This window comes from Meriones unguiculatus, chromosome 3 (genome assembly GCF_030254825.1).
Source record: "Meriones unguiculatus strain TT.TT164.6M chromosome 3, Bangor_MerUng_6.1, whole genome shotgun sequence".
NCBI lineage: Eukaryota > Metazoa > Chordata > Mammalia > Rodentia > Muridae > Meriones > Meriones unguiculatus.
The window spans coordinates 28,473,240-28,492,043 of record NC_083351.1 but is presented as its reverse complement, the minus strand read 5'-3'; the positions used below and the strand labels follow the sequence as shown (position 1 = coordinate 28,492,043).

Here is an 18,804-nt window from a genome sequence, read left to right as displayed (position 1 = left end):
TTACCCAGGGTCCTCCTTCTTGCTTACCTTCTTTAGGTGTACATATTTTAGTATGTTTATTCTATATTATATGGTTAATATCCACTTATAAGTGAGTATATACCATGTGTGTCTTTCTGTTTCTGAGATACCTCACTCAGGATGATCTTTTCTAGTTCCCACCATTTGCCTGCAAATTTCATGATTTCCTTATTTTTAATTGTTGAGTAGTATTCCATTGTGTTAATGTACCACAATTTCTGTATCTATTCGTCAATTGAAGGACATCTGGGTTGTTTCCATCCAGATTCTGGCTATCACAAATAAACCTGCTACGAACATGGTTGAGCAAATGTCCTTGTTGTAAACTTAAGCATATTTTGGGTATATGCCTAGGAGTGCTGTATGTGGATTTTGAGGAAGCACTATTCCTAAACATAAATTCTTTAAGATAGGAACCCTGCCGTTCAGTTTCGGAGGAAGAAACTGAGACTTCGTCTAGGTACTTAAAGGTACCTGTTGGCTTGCTTGTAGTTAGTGACAGCCTGAGACCCACAGCCCTTAGCCAGTGTCGCTTAAGTCAAGGGAAGGGAAGGGGAAATGGACTCTGGACAGAGGTGACTGGATAGGTGGGTCTGGGAAGTTGCTGGATAAAGTGATGGTTGTTTCCATGAACATGGGAGGATCAGCTGAAAAGGGGGTGAGTGAGAAGTCCAGGAGACAGCAGAGCATGAGGTGCTGCCGGGGGAAAGGCAGTAGAGCCGAGTACCGGTAACTCTTGGCTGATAACGGACGTCACGTACGGAGGTGGGTCCACAGGGTTAGACAGTCCAGGTACATTTTCGTTTGTGTAACTACATGATGTTTGATAGTCCGAGGGACACTTTTCTCAGAACGTGTACTCCTCCTCTGTATGTAATTATAGGGATCTGAGAAGATGGCTCAGTGCTTAAGAGCACTTGGCTGTTCTTGCAAAGGACCCAGGTTCGGTTCCCAGCACCCACAGGGGAGCTTACACCCTTCTGTAACCCTTCAGTTCTGCGGTGTCTGGTCCCCCATGGGGCTACGGTCACTCATGAGGGCAAAACACTCATACACATAAATTAAAAACGGATTTTTACAGGATATGATTGTACAAGGTCAGCCGGAGCGTGGTGGACGCTTTGGGAGCGCAGACTTAAAGGACAGCATCGCCAAGGGCAGGTCCAGCCAGCTTCCCGCCTCCAGAAGATCAGCCTCCTAGGTAGATGGAAGCAGGGAGGCGAGGGGAAAGGGAAGTTTCGGGGCACAGAACAACTCCACTGGAATTGGTAGTGGAGGGCGAGAGACGAGACAAATGCGGACTTCCGGAGGTGGCTGGTTCCGGAAAGAGTTTGGTGTGTTTTAATGTGGAAAGGACCCGATTCTCTGTGGAGAGGACTGAACCGGTTAGGAGAGACAGAGTTGGGTGGGGTCCTGGGCTGGTCCGCAGAACCTGAGACAAGGAGCCTGGGCTCTGGAGGGGAGTGAACGCAGACAGGCTCGGGCCAGGGCAAAGGATGGGGCTGCAGACCAGGTGAAAGGCTTTGATCCTGAAGGGCAGGGTGGAAAGGGGACTTCAGATGGCCTTCCGCTCTTCAGAGAAAGTGGGTCACCGTTGTTGGTCCGGCACCCCGGTATGCCTGGGGGAGGGACTTCCTAGCTGGGGCGTCTAGTTAAGCTCAGAAAGCAGACCCAGGGTGGGCGCAGAGGACCCGCCCCTGGCTGGGCGGAGCCGGACACCTCCTTCACAGAAGTGCTCTCAGGTGACAGGCCTGCAGGACCTCGCCCCGCCCCGCCCCGCCGCGTATTCGGGAGGTCCGGCCAGCGGCCCCCGAGAGCAGCCTCGGCCGTCGGTGCGTCCTTGCTCCAGAACCCACCGCTCGCCATGACCGCCGTGCCCGCGCCCCGCAGCCTGGTTGTTCTTCTCCAGGTGCTGGGGCTCGCCCTGGCTCAGATCGTAAGTCCTGCCGCCTCTCTGGCACTGGAGTCCCAGGGTGCAGGGCCTGGGTTTGGGCTCCAGGAGTCTTGGAACCTGCTCTGTCCCTAGCCCTAGGGGCAGCTGAGGACAGAGAGGCTGGACGGGTGCACGCAGCACGCAGTGAAGGGAGACTGACCAGCCCGGGAGCCAGGGGGACCCTGTCCCGGGATGCTCTGCCTTGCTTGAAGCAGGCAACGTCGGGCGGGAGCTGGCGCGGGGTCCTGGCAGCCGGGAGAGCCCAGGTGGTGGCGGAGACAATGTGGCTATTCAGTCTACACGGGAACCTCCACCCCCGGCGTCTCCTAAGGGGCCCAGGCTTCAGCCAGACTTCTCTGTCTCCCCACTGCGTCCGCCCCCTCTGACCGTGCGCTCCCGTCTCACTTAGGGGGCCGGGAAAGGGAGGCCCTGAGCGGGACTGAATGAGGACGTTGGGCCTAGTGCGACTCGCCCCACGCTCCAAGCGGTGCTGGCTTCGGGGGTACGGCTCTCCCGTGGGGCGCCAGCCTAGCACTTCTTAACCTGGGGGAGGGGGGCACCTGGCGCCAGCATCTTCCTGAGTCGGGGCTGGCCTGCTATGAGGCCACCTCAGGGAGGACTGAGTGGGAAGAGCACCCTTCTTTACACCTCCCTTCTCTGCGGGCACCTTACCCACACCAGGGACCCGTTCCGCGCCATACCTGTTTTTGGTTAGAAAGCAAACACTTGAAGAAGGGCTACGGTTGGCTAGGCACCATCTTGGACATCATCTGTGATTTGAGCAAATGGTGACCCCTCATCTGTTTCCAACCTCGACAGCGCAAGGACGGTGTGCTCTAGGGGAGGAAGTGGGCCGACCTACAGGGCAATCGTGGTCTCGTCGGTCCCTCTTAGGGACCACGAACCTTCAGTCTGTGTTTCCTCGCCCTCCGCCTGTCACCCCTGAGAGTGCCCCCTGGAGTTCTGAGCAGCTCATTAAGTCGTGAGCGTGATGGCACCCGGGAGCTGCTCAGCAGGCTTTCCCCCTGGGGAGCTGCCTCCCTACTCATCTCGGTTCTCGGGATCTCCAGCAGTTCCCGGGGGCCCGGGCCTGAGCACTGTCTGAGGCGTTCACTCTTGTGTGTGTGTTTTCAGAGAGGCCCACCGGGGGAGCCGGGTCCTCCAGGGCCACCGGGGCCACCGGGAGTGCCTGGTTCGGATGGCATCGACGTGAGTATCTAACTTCTTCAGACTGGAGAGGAAGGAAGGCTGTCCACAAAGAAGGACTTTGTGAGCACCGGGGAGGGGGCGCCGGGAAGTTCAGAGCCCCCTGCTGCCAGTAGGCAGCGCCTGCAGAGACCACAAGGAGACTGTTTGTTCAGAGGAAAAAAAACCCCAAACCGGCCTTGAAACGAGGGAGTCTGTCGCAGCCATCCTGCAACAAGGGCCTGCTGTTCTGCTCAGCTCCCAGCTTGTCCTCATCCCCCTCCCTCCCTTCCCACACTTAACCCCTCGCGCCGTCCCCTGACGCGCCGTGAGCTTCTTTAAGGTAGCGGGGAGCCTCGAGTGGACTGGTGAGCAGCAGGGACCACCACCCTTCTGTCTCTCCTTTCACCCTCTCCTTTGAGCTCCCCGGATTGAGACTGGGCTGCGCCCCTCTCCGGTCCTCCCAGTGTGCTGAGGGTTAACGGCCTCATTCTGGAGGCTCCCTGAGGAGGTCCGCTGCGTGTTTACAGTTCGCACAGACTTCTATTCAGTCCGGTGCCCCCACCCTCAAGCGCAGGTCGCTGGGCCCCAGCCAGGCTCTTGCTGCTGCAGGCCCTGGAATGCCCCGGGGCCTCCCTGGGGCTAAATCTGCCCCGTCTGTCTCCCACCAAGGGTCCTTTGTCACAGGCTGGCCCCCTTGCTCCTTGCCTTTATCACAGTTTGTCCTGGCTGAGCAACACTACCCACCTCACTTCTCTCCCCTTCAGATTTCTCTAAAGCACCCCCACCACCCCCGCATGCATTTTTTACTTCCTTTTGCTTAGTACTCCCAATTAACTTAACCTCATAGCTAGTACCCTGCCAACATCAGCATGTCTAAAAGCTACGAAAAGCCCCTCTCAGTAGGTTGGTGTTGATGCACTTATATTTTGCTTTGTTTTAATTTAATTTAACTTAAACAAGGTCTCTTTATGTAGCCGTGGTTGTCCTGAAATTCGCTGTTACACTAGGCTGGCCTTGAACTTACAGACTTAATCTTGTCGCTGCCTCCCAAGTTCTGGAGCTAAAGGCCTGTGCCCAGCTGACCTTCGTTTTGAAGAAAGGGAGCTGTTTAAAAAACAAAAACAAAAAACAAACAAACAAACAAATGCTCGGTAGTGGTAGCACTGGCCTTCAATCCCAGCACTCAGGAGGCAGAGGCAGGCAGATCTCTGAGAGTTCGAGGCCATCCTGGTCTACAAAGCAAGTCCAGGACAGCCAAGGCTACACAGAGAAACTCCGTCTCGAAAAACAAAAACAAAACAAAAAGGTACAAGTCTCAGCATGAAAGAGAGAGGAGAGGGCTCTTTGGGACGACCCAGCCAGGCTGTCCACACCCGCTTGGGGGAGCATGACCCATAGGAGATGCTGTTTGTTCAGATTGAGACACAATCTTATGTCTTGCAGGGTGACAAGGGGCCTCCAGGAAAGGTTGGGCCTCCGGTGAGTGCTTTTTTTTTCCTTCGATCTTTGACTCTTCCAATACCTGCTCTCCTCTGGCTAATATCTGTTCTGCTTCTGATTTCAAGGGACCAAAAGGAGAGCCTGGCAAACCCGGGCCAGATGGGCCAGATGGGAAGCCTGGCATCGATGTGAGTACCCAAAACTGGGCGGGGGAGGGTGTCTGGTTCTCGATTTCTTCATGGTGTTCTGGTTAGAAGGGTGGCAAGATGGCAGCTCTATAGCTAGTTAGGCCTCCTCAGGTCATACAACTGTGACTTCACTCCTATCTCATATGGACGCTGTCTGGAAGCCTTGGCTCTCTGGCAACTGGGAGCCAGAGAGGGGCTTTGCGTTCTGCGAGGTGCGTGATTGTCCCGCTTGTCCGCAGGTGTGAGTTATTCTCACACTTCTGGCCCCTAGGGATCACATGGCCATTGAGTCTCCTGTCCGACCCCACCCCCACCCGCACCCCCACCCCGTTGCTTCAGTTTCCTTCTATCCCCTCCGAAATTCTGGCACAGCTCAGGGGAGGAACATCCTTACAGAGTACCCAGGGCCCTCAAAGCCACAAATTCCTGAGGGCAGACAGTCTTAGGGAGGTGGGGGTGGTTAATGGGTGGGTGTTTGGGAGTCCATGGCAGACTCTGGAGATGGGAGGAGAGGAGCCTCTTTGAGTTTTTCCTGTCCTGCTGCTTCAAGAGGTGTGGCCAGGGCTCCAGACAAGAGGGCCCCTTGAAGCTCCTCATCCATACCCTACAAAGATTACAAACCTCACCGCCTCACTCTAGCGCCTCAGAGCTGGTGTCTGCCAGAGAACTGAGTGTGTTCATTCATTTGCAAATGAGAAGATGAAGGCTTTCAGAAGTTACCAAGAACAGACACCCAGCACATCTCCAGTCCAGTTCTGCTTCTGGGTGCCCTAGACTCAGAGCGTGAGGGATGAGGCTGAGCCCACAGGTCTTTGAGTCTTAGTCTCTAGTCTCTCAACCAGAGGGTAACTGGGCTGAGAATGAAACTCTGTGGCATGCTAGCATCACACCTGGGCCCATCTGTACCCCATCTGTAATCCCAGCACTCAGGAGGCAGGGGAAAGAAAGTCAGAGGTTCAAGGTCATCCTTGGGTACCTAGTGAGTTGGAAGCTACTGTCTCAAAAACACAACAGAAAGATGATTGCAGGGCATGGTAGCATCACATGCCTTTAATCCTAGAACAGCTCTCTTTGAGTTTGAGGCCAGCCTGGTGGACATAGCAAGAGCCAGGCTAGCCTAGGCTACATACTGAAATCGTGCCTTAAAAAAGAATGAGAGAGAGAAAGAAAGTATAATTGTTTGCCAGCCTCCCTGGATTCCTAAGGAAGAAGGAAGTTCCTAGGGAAGAGGGAAGTTAAGGTCCCCAGGCCTCCATCCAATGGAAACCTAAAGAATCCCCTAGACTTGCCATGCCCTGTGAGTTAAGGGCAGATGTCACCTCAATGATCCTACTATCTCTTTCTTCCCCAGGGCTTAATGGGAGCCAAGGGAGAGCCTGGCCCCTTGGGGACCCCTGGAGTCAAGGTAAGTGGCTGCTGAAGACAAACTAAGGCTGGAGCTTGGAAGGCCTGCAGTAGAGGGGCATACCCATCCCAGAAGGCTCCAGCCTCTGACTCTTTCCCATTGCTCCTGCAGGGCCAGCCTGGGCTCCCAGGGCCCCCTGGCCTGCCGGTGAGTATCATCCACAAGGGTGCAGAGGGAGCCCCTGGGGGTTGTGAGGACCTGTGGAGGGGAGCCATGAGTCCGATTTCCTTTCCTTCTGTTGCAGGGCCCCGGTTTTGCTGGACCTCCCGTAAGTTCTGAAGGGTAGGGCTGCGGGGGGGGGGGGGGCAGGGGCGGGCGGGGACGGGGAGTGGCTTAAGGCACTGGGGAAGGACAGGAGGGCCTCTAGGGGGGTCCCCATCAGGAGGAACAACCAGCACACTGTGTTGGTGTCACAAATGGGCTGGTGTGCTGAGTCTGGAATGGCCTAGTCCTTGCAGACCCACAGGCTGTACCTGTCCCGAGTTGTTTAAAAAGACACAGTGGAGAAGACACTTTTGGTCCCTACCTTCCTATCTAAGATGGCTGACCCCGTGAGGCAGCCTGGTTAGCCGCCTCTCTGCCCCACAGGGACCACCCGGACCTGTTGGCCTCCCTGGTGAGATTGGAACCCCAGGCCCCAAGGTGAGCCCCTGTCACCCTCTAACTCGGCCTCCTGCCCTGCGTGCCTAGGCTGGCAGTCTGGGACAGGCTTTCTGGGAGTTTCTGAGTTGCTTCTGGCCAACAAGGAATTCCTCCAGGCCTGGGGCAGAATCTCTCCTGCTGAGCCTGGGACCCCCAGCAAGCCTTCCAGGGAGGCTCAGGACTGGTGCTGCCTTCCAGCCTCCTAGATCTCCTCACTGTGGCAGCCTTCTGGAGGTGCCCTAAAGGGCGGTGTGGACGAAACGGTGGTCAGAAGTTAAGGAAGAACGGGGGTAAACTGAGGCCTGGCAGGATGCCGGTGTAATTTGGGCTCTTCTTGCTTCTAGGGGGATCCAGGACCAGAGGGACCATCAGGGCCCCCAGGGCCCCCTGGGAAACCAGTAAGTGTCCTCAACTCTCCTGAATGGCCATGTGTTCCTGAGGAAGTGGCTTGCAGTGGGGATGGGTCAGGTCAGGCCTCATCCTTCTCTGTCTCCTCTCAGGGCCGACCAGGAACCATCCAGGGCCTGGAAGGGAGTGCGGATTTCCTGGTGAGAAATGAAGTCTGGAGAGACTGACAGGGGTTTTCAGTGGGGGATGGGGAGGGGCTTTTGGGAAGCATTGCCCAGCTGGTCCTGGCCAGGCAAGAGACCTCCGGGCCTTATAGAATTTTCTTTCCAGTGTCCAACCAACTGTCCAGCTGGCGTGAAAGGCCCCCAGGGACTGCAAGGAGTGAAGGTGAAGGGGTGGCTTGTCCTGAGAGGGTGAAACAGGTGCTTGGAAAGACCTTGGGGCTGAGCCCCCTCCTTCCTTTCAGGGGCATCCAGGCAAACGGGGAACACTGGGTGATCCCGGTCGCCAGGGGAAGCCGGTGAGTATGAGAGCTAAGGGTCAGGCCTGAGGGTATTATGGAGAGACAATCCTACAAACATCTGCCTCCTTCTTCATCCCTTCCTCTCCCTGTGGGTCCAAGGGGGAACAGATCTTTGAGCTGAGAGGCAGGAGGACCGATGGGTCCCTCGTTGAGTCCCTTTTTCCTGTGGTCCTGGACTCTGTGGTTTCTAGTTGCTGTGCCTGGCTGTGTTGGGAAATGTTGCTGATGTCTGTTTGTCTTATAGTTGCCTGTTAGTCTGACAGTTGTTCCTTGCCCTTAGGGCCCCAAGGGAGACGTGGGCGCCTCGGGAGAACAAGGCATCCCTGGACCACCTGTAAGAAGCACCTGACTGTTACGCCTTCTGTCATCCTGGGAGTCCTTTCATGGGACCATTTACCTGCTTTGACCTCTAGTTTATAAAAGAAATCTGTGACTGGCTGGGTGTGCCTTGGGTGGGGTGAAAGCTTGGGGCTGGCTGTAGGGACAGAGCGGACAGGGCCAAAGCTGCTCACCGGCAGGCCTTCCTTTCAGTGCCCCTGGTAGCGCTCTGAATCTGAGCATTATGAAAAGGGGTGGGCTCAGAAAAGGTGTTAATGAGGCATTTGTTCACTTTCATTTGTTTGTTTCTGACAGGGTCCCCAAGGCATCAGGGGCTACCCAGGCATGGCAGGACCCAAGGGAGAGATGGTGAGTGTACGGGTGGCCTGAATGAGTTGCTGTGACCAGTACTCTGGGCTTCAGAGTCCAGCCAGGACTGACCCACAGTTGTTTCCTCTCCCCAGGGGCCTCGTGGATATAAAGGCATGGTGGGCTCCATCGGGGCTGCAGGGCCACCGGTAAGCCTGCTCTGCTCTTGTTCTTGAGCCCTACATTGGAGGTCTACGGCTTCAAAGTGGGTGCTGGTGTTCGTGGGCTCATGTGACCTGGACTCTTGTCTCCTCCGTGGCAGGGTGAAGAAGGCCCCAGGGGGCCACCAGGCCGAGTCGGTGAAAAGGGGGATGTGGTAAGCTCTCCTCACCCCTTATCCGGTCAGGACCACTGCAGAGTACTGGAAAGGGGCCCTCACCATTTAAGGCTGCTGTGTGTGTGCATGTAGGCATTTATGTATGTGCCTGGGGGTCACTTCTGGGCGTGCCCACATGCATGCGTGTGCGTGTGCGTGTGTGCTATGATCTGAGGTGAGATCAGCTTCTGTGTTAAGACTTCACTAGAAGCCTTGGGGTCCAATCTTGTAGCTACTGAGGTCAGACAATGAAATTCCAGCAAATTAACCATGGAAGTAATGGGATTTAGTTTGGGTCCCAAGGCATCTATCACAGTTTTAACTCTTACCTCTCTCTTTCTTTCTCTCTTTTATCCTCCAGTCTTTCCTTTTTTTTTTTTTTTCATAGATCCTTTTTTCAAGCAGGGTTTTGTTTGTTTGTTTTGAGACAGGGTCTCTTTACATAGTCCTGGCTGTCCTGGAACTCACAGAGATCCGCCTGCTTTTTCCCCCCAGCCCCAGGTTTAAAGGAGTGCGCCACCACCCCTGGCTTTCTGAGCAGTTTTAAAATCACAGAAAACTGGGCAGAAGTGTGTGGCTTGGGACTTCTAAACCGTTACCTGGAAAAGGGGAGTAATTTTCTCCAGTTCGCAGCCACTAGCAAGTTGCCCTATTCTAGTAAATAGCCCCGCCTATGCACTTACAAAGCAGCCCTAACTAAACTCAGTTATCACACACACACAAAAAGGATGGTGGTGGTTGGCGTTGAGTCCCTGGAACCCACTGAAAAAAGGTAGAAGGAAGAAAAGAACCAACTCCACAAAGTTGTTTCCTGATTGCCATAGAAATACTATATCACTTGTATGTTCCCCAATACCACACACACACACACACACACACACACACACACACACGCACATGCACATGCACACACACAAATACAACTACCACTACCACCACCCACTAAACAAAAAGGCATGAGAGTAACAGGAAAACTAACTGAGGAGGAGGAGGATGTGCAGCAGAAGTGGGCAGGAAAGGAGAGGGGGCAATAGGAATTACAAAAGACCAAAACATGTTATATACATGAATGAAGTTGCCAAAGAATTTTTAAATTAAAAATATATGAGCTGAGCACGGTGGTGCGCACCTTTAATCCCAGAACTTGGAAGGCAGAGACAGGCGGATCTTTGGGAGTTCAAGGCCAACCTACGCAGAGAGTTTCCAGGCTACCTGAAGCTAGACAGTTAGACCATGCCTTTTAAAAAGGGGGCCGGGGGAGTGGGCTGAGGGATGGAGAGATGGTTCAGCAGTTAAGAACATTTGTGGTTCTTCCAGAGGACCCAGATTCAATTCCCAGCACCCAAATGGCAGCCCACAACCTTCTATAACTCCAGTTCTGGGGCATCCCATGCTCTCTTCTGGCCTCCTTGGGCATTTTGTGTACATGTTGTAACTTTATATTTAGCAAGAGCAAGGTCATTTGTGCCCTTGGAAACTGTGATTTCTGTGGGTTGGTGAGAGAAAAGCCTGAGTGGAATGGGTTTAATGGAACAGTATCTACTCCCCTGTGTCACTGAAGTTAATTGGCATACCCCATTTGAGGACAATCTGACAATGCACGTAAGAATTCAGATGTGCATCTTTATCACGTTTATCAAGTGTGATAAAAAATTCTCAATTTATCTTTAAAAATTACTGTGCTTAGCCAGGCAGTGGTGGCACACACCATTAACCCCAGCACTGGGGAGGCAGAAGGAGGCGGATCTCTGAGTTTGAAGTCAGCCTGGTCTACAGAGGGAGTTCCAGGACAGACAGGGCTACACACTTACTAATTTTTTTTGAGAGTGTAGTCTTGGCTGGAGTCTCTTGCCTCCGCCTCCTGAGCGCTGGGCAGTGTACCACCACAGCAGCCCGTTACATTTAATTGAGCTTCATAATTTATTATTATTATTGTTGTGTAGATGGTACGTGCGCGCGCACACGTGCCTCAGCACATGTGGGGGGCGGGGTCAGAGGACAACCTAGCAGGAATCGGTTCTCTCCTTCCACCTGTGGATTCTGGAAACCAAACTCAGGTCATCGGACTTGCATGGCAAAAATACTTTTTACCCACGGAGCCATCTCACCAGCTCTTAAATTTGGGCAAAATGGCATGTGTAAAGGTCATTTTTGTATTGCCGTTTGTGGTAATGTAGTGATGGAGCACTACATAGGTCACCATGTGTAAGATAATAAGGAGATATTTCCTACTGTGGGAAACAGACTCGTTAAGGTGGTGGGTAGCCTCTTAAGGTACACAGTTAAGTGTGTGTGTCGTGTGTGTGTGTGTGTGTGTGTGTCTGTGGGAGGGGTGTGGTTGAGGTAGAGCGGAAATGTGTGCTATGTTAACAGAATGGGGGAAAAAAAAGACTACTGATTTTCTTGGGGGAGAAAAACCACAGACAGAAGGTTCAGTTAACTGTATTTTTAGTGCAAGTTTAAAAATACATAGAAAAGTAGAGAGACTGCTGCAAAGAATCCCTGTGACTGTCTCCTGGTTTCTGGTGAGACGTTTGCAGCGACCTCTTCTTTTACAGCCCTTTACTGTCCTGCCCCGCACCCACACCTCCCTTTCCATCCCAAAGTCCTTCACTAGGTTACTGCTTTGTTCTGACTCTTTCTCCCTCTCTTTCTTCCTTTTCCTTCCTCCATGCCTTCCTTCTTTTCTTCCTTCCTTCCTTTTATTTTATTTTTATATTTATTTATTTATTTTTGAGGCAGGGTTTCTCATAGCCCAGTCTGTCCTGGAACTCTAAACCGAGCTGGCCTCGAACTCAGAAACCTGCCTACCTCTGCCTCCTGGCTCTGATATTTTCAAGAAATGCTTGGCTCATCTCATTTGCCTCCTCACACTACTGAATGCATCTCTAAAAATTAAACCCTTTTCGCCACAGAATCACATTATTATCAGATCTGGAGAGATGGCCCAGAGGTCAAAGGCCTTCACCTCCAGGACATCAAACAGTCCACATGGTGGAAGGAGAGAAACAGCTCCTGAAAGCTGTCTCCTGCCTTCCACAGGCATGCTGTGGCACATGCCCCGACCCTGCCCACACGAATAAACAAGTTTAAAAATTGGAAGGAAAACTGAGAAGGGTGCAGTTATTCTCTGGCATCCCCAAGGAGCTAATCTGTCTTTAGCTTGTTCTAGTTTTCTTCAAACTATCTTCATAGCTCTTTTTCAAATCAAGACACCCCCTACCTAATATGAAGCCCACCCATCACTCTTGGTGACTGTTTCTTTACCGGAGTAACCACTGTCTGTGATTGCCTGGGGCTCCCGGGAACTACTGCGCTGCCCTCCTGGCCCAGATCAGTGTGGTGCTGATCTGGACAGCCTTCCCTTGGTTCCAGGACAGAGGTGTACATCTTGAGGGCCTCCCATTCAGCCATCTGGCCCATGCCATGAGGATTCTGGAACCTCGTTGTCTCAGCCGTGCCTTTCCCTCTCCACAGCCAGTTGGGTTCAGCATTGTGAATGGGACCTGCTCTCTGTTTTGCAGGGGAGCCAAGGTGTCCGAGGACCCCAGGGAATAACAGGCCCAAAGGGAGCACCAGTAAGTGCTTAGAGTCTGGGCCCTGGCCCTGGCCAGTTTGTCTGCATCCCTAGATGGAGAGAAATCTGGGGGTCTAGGCTGAACTCTCTGGTAGGCTGCTGGTTCTGTAATCTGACAAACATGCTTTCTTTTCTGAGAGTTTTTTTTTGTGTTTTTTTTTTTTTTTTTTTTTTGTGGAAGGTGGTGGGGAATCATGGAGGGATAGTGGGAAGTTTGGGCAAGCTGAACAGTCATCCACACAAAGGAAGGGTGTGGCTTGTCCCTCTTAACCCTGTCCCCAGTGGGCTGGTGTTTCCCAAGACAATCAGAGCCTCTCTCTGCTTGCACTGTGGCTGTCACAGAGGCTCGTGGGACAGTGTGGGTGGCTTGGCCCCATGAGTCTTCCCATTATGAGTCTCTCTTGAACTTTCTTCCTGAGCAGGGCCCTCCAGGTATTGATGGCAAGGATGGGACCCCAGGCATACCTGGCATGAAGGTAAGAGGGGGGAGCCCTCGTAGGACCAGGCATGGCCAGGCTTGCTCCTCCTCGGGCCTTTGAGCCCAGGCCCACCAATCCTAGAGGCTTCAGAACCAGCAGCTCTGAGTGTGCTTCCAGCAGGTCCCCTTGCTTCTGGATCTGTTTCCCTGCCTGCACTTAGGTGGGAGCCATGAGCCCTCAGGTTGGGGCTCTAACTTGTGTTTCTGCTTGTTTGTCTCTCCAGGGCAGTGCAGGACAGGTGGGGCGGCCAGGGAGCCCAGGCCACCAGGGCCTAGCGGTGAGTAGCAAAGGAAGCCACCAGGGCTGCCCACGGGCAAATTGATCCTCCTGGGCCCCAGAGGGCCAGCCACTCTGCCGCCTACCGCTCTGGGAGGGCATGAGTGGCTGATACATCACTCATGTATCAGTAAGCTCAGGTTCTATCACCTCATCACTGTCTGTGCAGCCCCTGCTGTAGGCTGCCTCATCATCTGGACAGTTATCTTAGTCCTTCTCTTTGGCTGTTACACATCCTCCACATTGGCCGAACGGAATCTAACCACTTCCTTGTAATCCCTCCAGGCTCCCCCCTGCCTGTAGGAAAATCACTCAGTTTAGCTGCTCAATAGTTAGTGATGATGGTCCATGGTGATGATGGAGCAGTTACAAAGGGGGCAGCTGTAATCGTGGACCTTACTAGCTCATCCTGGCATCCAGTGACTACCATAACTTGAGCCAGCCTGCTTCCCTCTTGATCAGATACCGCCCCTCTGTCCTCCTTTCTCAATGTTGCAGTGGCTTTTCTATCTCCACACCATTAGGCCTTTGCTGGTCTCTGACCCTCTTGATTCACCTTCTCATTGCACAGACCCATGCCTACTTCTGGAGCTCAGCCTGTGAGTGTCCATCCTCCTCCCTCCTGAGGGCACAGACTGGCCAAAGCCTGCCTCTCTGCTCATGTGTAGACCTGTGTTCGCTGAATGCTACTCTTTCCCAGTGGACATGGTCCTGATAGACAGGCCATTATCCAAAACCCATTTGTCTCCCACAGGGCTCACAGCGAGTTCCTGGTACCATGGCTGGATCTTTGGTTGTTTAGCTCCCACAAAGGGGAGAAAATCTGGACTGGGCACTGAGGCAACATGGCAAATGCCCTCATCTCCCCATGCCAGAGCCTAAACCAATACCAACTTTTTTCTTTAGGGTGTGCCGGGTCAGCCTGGAACAAAAGGAGGCCCTGGAGACAAGGTGAGGTGACCCTGAGCCAGGAGAATCAGTTCTACCTGAACAGGGAAACCTTGGAGTGAGACCTGGGACATGGCTTAATGATCATGAGGCCCAGTTCTCACCCAAGGCCTGACACAAGCCCCTTAGGCCAAACCTTCTGCCACCACCCTGCCACTCAGCCTAGCTTAGCAGAAGCAGGCTGTGGCCTGGAATCCAAGGGAGAAACAAACTCAGGAAAAGCGATGGAGCCCAGAGGACTTGGTCAAAGATACTTTGCACCCTTTCCTGCTTATTTGGTTGTAGATTTTGCTCAGGGTTCCAGGGTCTACCTGAGGCTAAGGGCTGACTGGCAGCCAGACCGGCATGAGAACTGTGTTTTCTTACAGGGTGAGCCAGGCCAGCAGGGCTTCCCCGGAATTTCCGGTCCCCCTGGGAAAGAAGTGAGTATCCCCTTCTACTCTTCCCAGAGGCCTTTGGTCCTCCTAGGCCTGAGTCCCTGACCACAGCTATAAGCCAGGAGGAGGCTGCAGGATGGGGCCCAAACCTGGGGAGTGCCTTGAGTCTGTCCCACTGACCCAGCTAAGCTCTTTCTGCTTCCTGGGCCAGCCGCCTTTATTGAAGCCGATAACCCGATTCAAGGGTGGGGAAGGCTGAGCCAGGGATGGGAAGGAGGGTCCCAACCAGGCCTGCTGCTCACAGTCCTTTCTCCTCCCAGGGGGAGCCAGGGCCTCCAGGAGAAATTGGTCCACAGGGAATCATGGGGCAGAAGGTAAGTGGTCCCTTCTTAAAGATCCTTGCAGCAGTTGGCATTGGGTCTTCTCTGCCAATTCCTCAATGAATGTGTGTGAAAAAAAAAGAGTAACAAGAAGGACCCCTGCTGGCCGCGACCAGAATGGACGGCATTTGTCCTGCTAGACTCCAGCCTGACTTACAAGGCTGGCTCTCCTGAGAGCCCAGGTGTGACCTCTTTTTTTTTTTTTTTAATTTCAGGGTGACCAGGGTGAGAGAGGGCCAGTGGGGCAGCCAGGCCCTCAAGGACGACAGGTAAGCACCGGCCAGCTTCTGAAGGGGGTGGTGGGTTCACATCGGGTTCCTTGTTTGATTTATTCCATTTTCTTTTCTCCTACCTCAGGGCCCCAAGGGAGAGCAAGGCCCCCCGGGAATTCCAGGACCTCAAGGCTTGCCAGGCATCAAAGGCGATAAGGTGCCAGAGGACGCTGGCAAACAGCATGGAAAGGGGTGGCGGCGGTGGGCCGAGGGGTTGGTTAGACCAGGAGGAACAGGGGGAACTCCTCTCCCCGGAGAGAACATTTCACTACACCCCAATCTCTTTTTCCAGGGTTCCCCAGGGAAGACCGGGCCCCGAGGCGGAGTGGTGAGTCTCGGCACCCCAAGTCCAGCTCTCAGGCGTTGCCTGGGGTTGCGGGTTTGTCCACACTGCAGACCCTGAGCCCTACACCATCGCCACCACGCCTGGCACTTGACGTGAGGTTCTCTTTCTGCAGGGTGACCCGGGTGTGCCTGGACTCCCGGGAGAGAGGGGAGAGAAGGTGAGCAGGGCATGGGAGCAGAATTGGGGAGTGGAGGGAGCTGGCCCCGGGGGGTCTCCGCGGAGTCCTGACTGCTCTCCCTCTGTCTGCAGGGACTGTCGGGTGAGCCAGGGCCCAAGGGACAGGTGAGTCCGACCCCTTCCTTCCTCCCTCCCACACGGAGAATGTCCTTCTTCTGTTGCCTGCCCCGCCCTCCTTCATAACTTCTTATCCCACACGGTCCCCCGGCAGCAAGGAGTTCGTGGAGAGCCAGGCTACCCCGGCCCGAGCGGAGATGCCGGTGTTCCAGGAGTGCAGGGCTACCCCGGGCTTCCCGGGCCCCGAGGACTGGTGGGAGATCGAGGCCTGCCAGGACAACCCGGGAGACAGGGAGTAGTGGTGAGTGGACCCCAGGGCCAGGGAATTCTCTAGGAAGGGCATTTTCTTGGGGTTACAGCATATTGCCCAAGCTGGTAGTTCCCAGAGATCTGGTTTCTTGGAGACTGGCACCAGATGAAGAGAATTGGTGTGACACAATGCCCAAAAATGCTGAAAGAAGCTAGGAGCCGCAGGGCCTGGGTGGAGGGAGCGGTTGGTCCTGGCAGCCAGGGCTTCCTTCTGAATTGTGTCCTCTGCTCTCAGGGCCGAGCTGCCAGTGACCAGCACATCGTGGATGTGGTACTGAAGATGATTCAAGGTGAGGGGAGGGCTGCAGCCCCTCCCCAAAGCTCACTTCCGTATCCGCTCATCCCTCACCAGCCTCTCCATGTGACTTTGCTTGAGAGTCTAAAATCCCTGGTGTGCATTCCAGCTCTGCCTACCGGATACGGTGGAGCCTTGGACAGACTGCCACGAAACAGGCCCTAAGCAAAGGGGAAGCTCAATGGCTTTTCTATTTAGGGGCCAGGGGCCATCAGGATGCTCTGTCTTCTCCAAGCTCATGTCAGACCCTTCCTCCTCCTCTTCCCTTCAGAGCAACTGGCAGAGGTGGCTGTGAGTGCCAAGCGGGAGGCCCTGGGTGCTGCTGGAATGGTGGGCCTTCCAGGACCTCCTGGACCTCCTGGATACCCGGGCAAACAGGGACCCAATGGACACCCTGGCCCCCGAGGCATTCCTGGCATCGTCGGAGCAGTGGGTCAGATTGGTAACACTGGGCCCAAGGGTAAGTGCTACGCTGGGATTGGAGCTGGAGCTGGGCAAGGGGGATTGGGTGAAGAGCAGCTTGGGACCTAGAAAATGCCAGGTATTATTGGGCATTTCCCATGACACACCTTATCTGACATATAACCTCCCACATTTTCTCTGGACCTCCCTTTATCTAACCAGCCCTCTGTGGTCCTTTTTCAACTTTCTCCATTAGTATACTGCCACAATTGCTGAGTGTGAAACAGATTAAATATCGGGAGAAGTATTTGTCAGTTTGGGGAAAGACACCCCCCCCCTTTTTTTTTTCTGCAGGAAAGCGTGGAGAGAAGGGTGATCGAGGAGACATGGGACATGGGCATCCCGGGATGCCTGGCCCTCCAGGGATCCCAGGTAACACGTGGGTCCAGTTCAGCCACCCTCTGTCTCTGAGCGTGGGGATTGATGATCTATGGACACCTGGGTTTTCTTCCTGGAAGCCTGGCACTCAGCCTGGCATGAGAGCACCTACAAGTCTCTGGGAGGTCTGAGTCTCTGCGGGGGGCCGGGGGATCGGGCAGCTGAGACTGAGTCGGGCAGCATCTGTGCCTTCCTCCCATCAAATTCGTGGCCTGATTTTCCCTGCCTGAACGATTTCTCAATGCCTGTCCTCTCCTCCTCCCAGGTCTTCCTGGCCGACCTGGCCAGGCAATCAATGGCAAAGATGGAGACCGAGGAGCCCCAGGAGCCCCAGGAGAGGCTGGCCGACCTGGCCTGCCAGGGCCCATGGGGCTGCCAGGCTTCTGTGAGCCTGCCGCCTGCCTGGGAGCTTCAGCCTATGCCTCTGCTCGCCTCACAGAGCCTGGGTCCATCAAGGGGCCATGAGCCAACCAGCCAGAACAGAGCCCACTAGCATCCAGGGTCACCTCTGGGTGGACATGTACCCCAGGCTCAGCCCAGGGGGCTAGATTCCTCAGGAGCCTGTTTGGAACTCTGGGATACTGAAGACAAGTTCAGTGAGGGAGGGGCCGGGGAAGGGAGAGCGCTGGAGTAAAGGCAAGGCCTACAGAGCAAGTATTGAAGAGCCACTACTCCCAAGGGAAGAGGGTAGATTTTCTTCCCGGAGTACAAACTGTCTATCCCTCATCTATGCTGTTCCGCACCGGCTGTCCCACCCTTGGGGCACGTGGGCTGAGGCTTCTGATGGTCCTCATCCCATTCATACTTTCTGGACTTTTTTATTGAGTATCTGCTGAGGGTGAAGGGCCCGAGGTGGCAGGCAACCCCCAGGCCAGCCTCACTCTTGCCTCTCTGCCTCCCATCCGAGCAGTTAAACAGCCATCACTGTTTCCTAGTCCCTTTGCCCACACCCACTCTGGCCTTCCTGCAAATAAAAGTCCCCACGTTGGTTACAAACTGATGTCTTGTAGCTGAGGATGGGAAGTTGTTGCTGAGTCTCCGCTGCTGGAAGGCTTCCAAAGGGGAGGCAGGATCTGAGCCCTCCACCTGGGCGCATCTTAAGTGTGAGCATTGGGATGGCCGGCCTCCTTGAAAAACTAATGTGGTGAGGACCCGAGAGTGGAGATCAGGATGGCCAACCCTGATCTACCATGTAACTACGGGCAGACCTCTTAAGCCTCTTTGTACAGCGGTGACAGGGGCTTAGGCATGCCATGTGTGAAGAGTATACCATATTCACTGGGGTACCAGGGTGCTCTCTCTCCCTCTCTTCCCCTCCCCTCTCCTCTTTCCCTTCCCCCTTCCTTTACCTCTTTCCCTCCCCTTTTGATTCTTGTATTCAGGCTGGCCTTGAACTTGTTATATAGGTGAGGATGACCTTGAACTTCTGAGTTTCTACCTTCTGCTGGGATTATAGGTGTTCACCACCACACTGTTTTTGTGCTACTGAGGGTCAAACCCAGTGCTTCATGCATTGCAGATAAGGCAAGCATTCTACCAACTAAGTCACACCCCAGTGGCCCTTGTGCGTGTGTGTGTGTGTGTGTGTGTGTGTGTGTGTGTAAAACGCTAACGGACACTGGCTTGTGACTGGTCTGTCTACCGCTGCCCATTGTTCTGTTGGCCAGCCAGGAGCTTTTGAAATTATCTGGTGTCTTGATCTGGGTTAGTATTGCTGTGATGAACACCAGGACCAAAGCCACCTGGGAAGGAAAGGTTCATCTGGCCTACACTTCTACAT

The 18,804-nt window shown here is 54.1% G+C and overlaps 1 protein-coding gene across 3 annotated transcripts; it reads left to right on the top strand.

Moving 5' to 3' along the window:
- The first annotated feature begins 1,103 nt into the window (after window positions 1-1,103).
- Col9a2 (collagen type IX alpha 2 chain) lies at window positions 1,104-18,020 on the top strand. 3 transcript variants are annotated; one of them, XM_021639437.2, is made up of 33 exons: window positions 1,104-1,222; window positions 1,764-1,957; window positions 3,089-3,163; window positions 4,586-4,621; window positions 4,708-4,770; window positions 6,122-6,175; window positions 6,287-6,322; window positions 6,420-6,443; window positions 6,764-6,817; window positions 7,162-7,215; window positions 7,318-7,365; window positions 7,496-7,552; window positions 7,632-7,685; window positions 7,969-8,022; window positions 8,322-8,375; window positions 8,471-8,524; window positions 8,638-8,691; window positions 12,216-12,269; window positions 12,691-12,744; window positions 12,971-13,024; window positions 13,930-13,974; window positions 14,340-14,393; window positions 14,669-14,722; window positions 14,944-14,997; window positions 15,086-15,157; window positions 15,293-15,328; window positions 15,459-15,503; window positions 15,596-15,628; window positions 15,735-15,881; window positions 16,125-16,179; window positions 16,456-16,644; window positions 16,941-17,018; window positions 17,290-18,020. In XM_021639437.2, exons 2-33 carry the CDS (start codon window positions 1,886-1,888, stop codon window positions 17,487-17,489), a joined length of 2,067 nt encoding a protein of 688 aa, XP_021495112.1. In that variant the 5' UTR covers window positions 1,104-1,222; window positions 1,764-1,885; the 3' UTR covers window positions 17,490-18,020. The 3 variants fall into 3 exon arrangements, with proteins under 3 accessions (XP_021495112.1, XP_060235638.1, XP_060235639.1); XM_060379655.1 differs by lacking the exon at window positions 1,104-1,222 and adding an exon at window positions 1,338-1,355; XM_060379656.1 differs by lacking the exons at window positions 1,104-1,222; window positions 1,764-1,957; window positions 3,089-3,163 and adding an exon at window positions 3,471-3,507.
- Window positions 18,021-18,804: the final 784 nt, after the last annotated feature.

Excerpts from the sequence above, each read along its gene's own strand:
- Col9a2 (XM_021639437.2), top strand. The coding sequence starts at position 1,886 with ATGACCGCCGTGCCCGCGCCCCGCAGCCTGGTTGTTCTTCTCCAGGTG. Across the intron at positions 8,376-8,470 it reads CAGGACCCAAGGGAGAGATG|GGGCCTCGTGGATATAAAGG; the intron begins GTGAGTGTACGG and ends TCCTCTCCCCAG. Across the intron at positions 13,025-13,929 it reads CAGGCCACCAGGGCCTAGCG|GGTGTGCCGGGTCAGCCTGG; the intron begins GTGAGTAGCAAA and ends TTTTTTCTTTAG.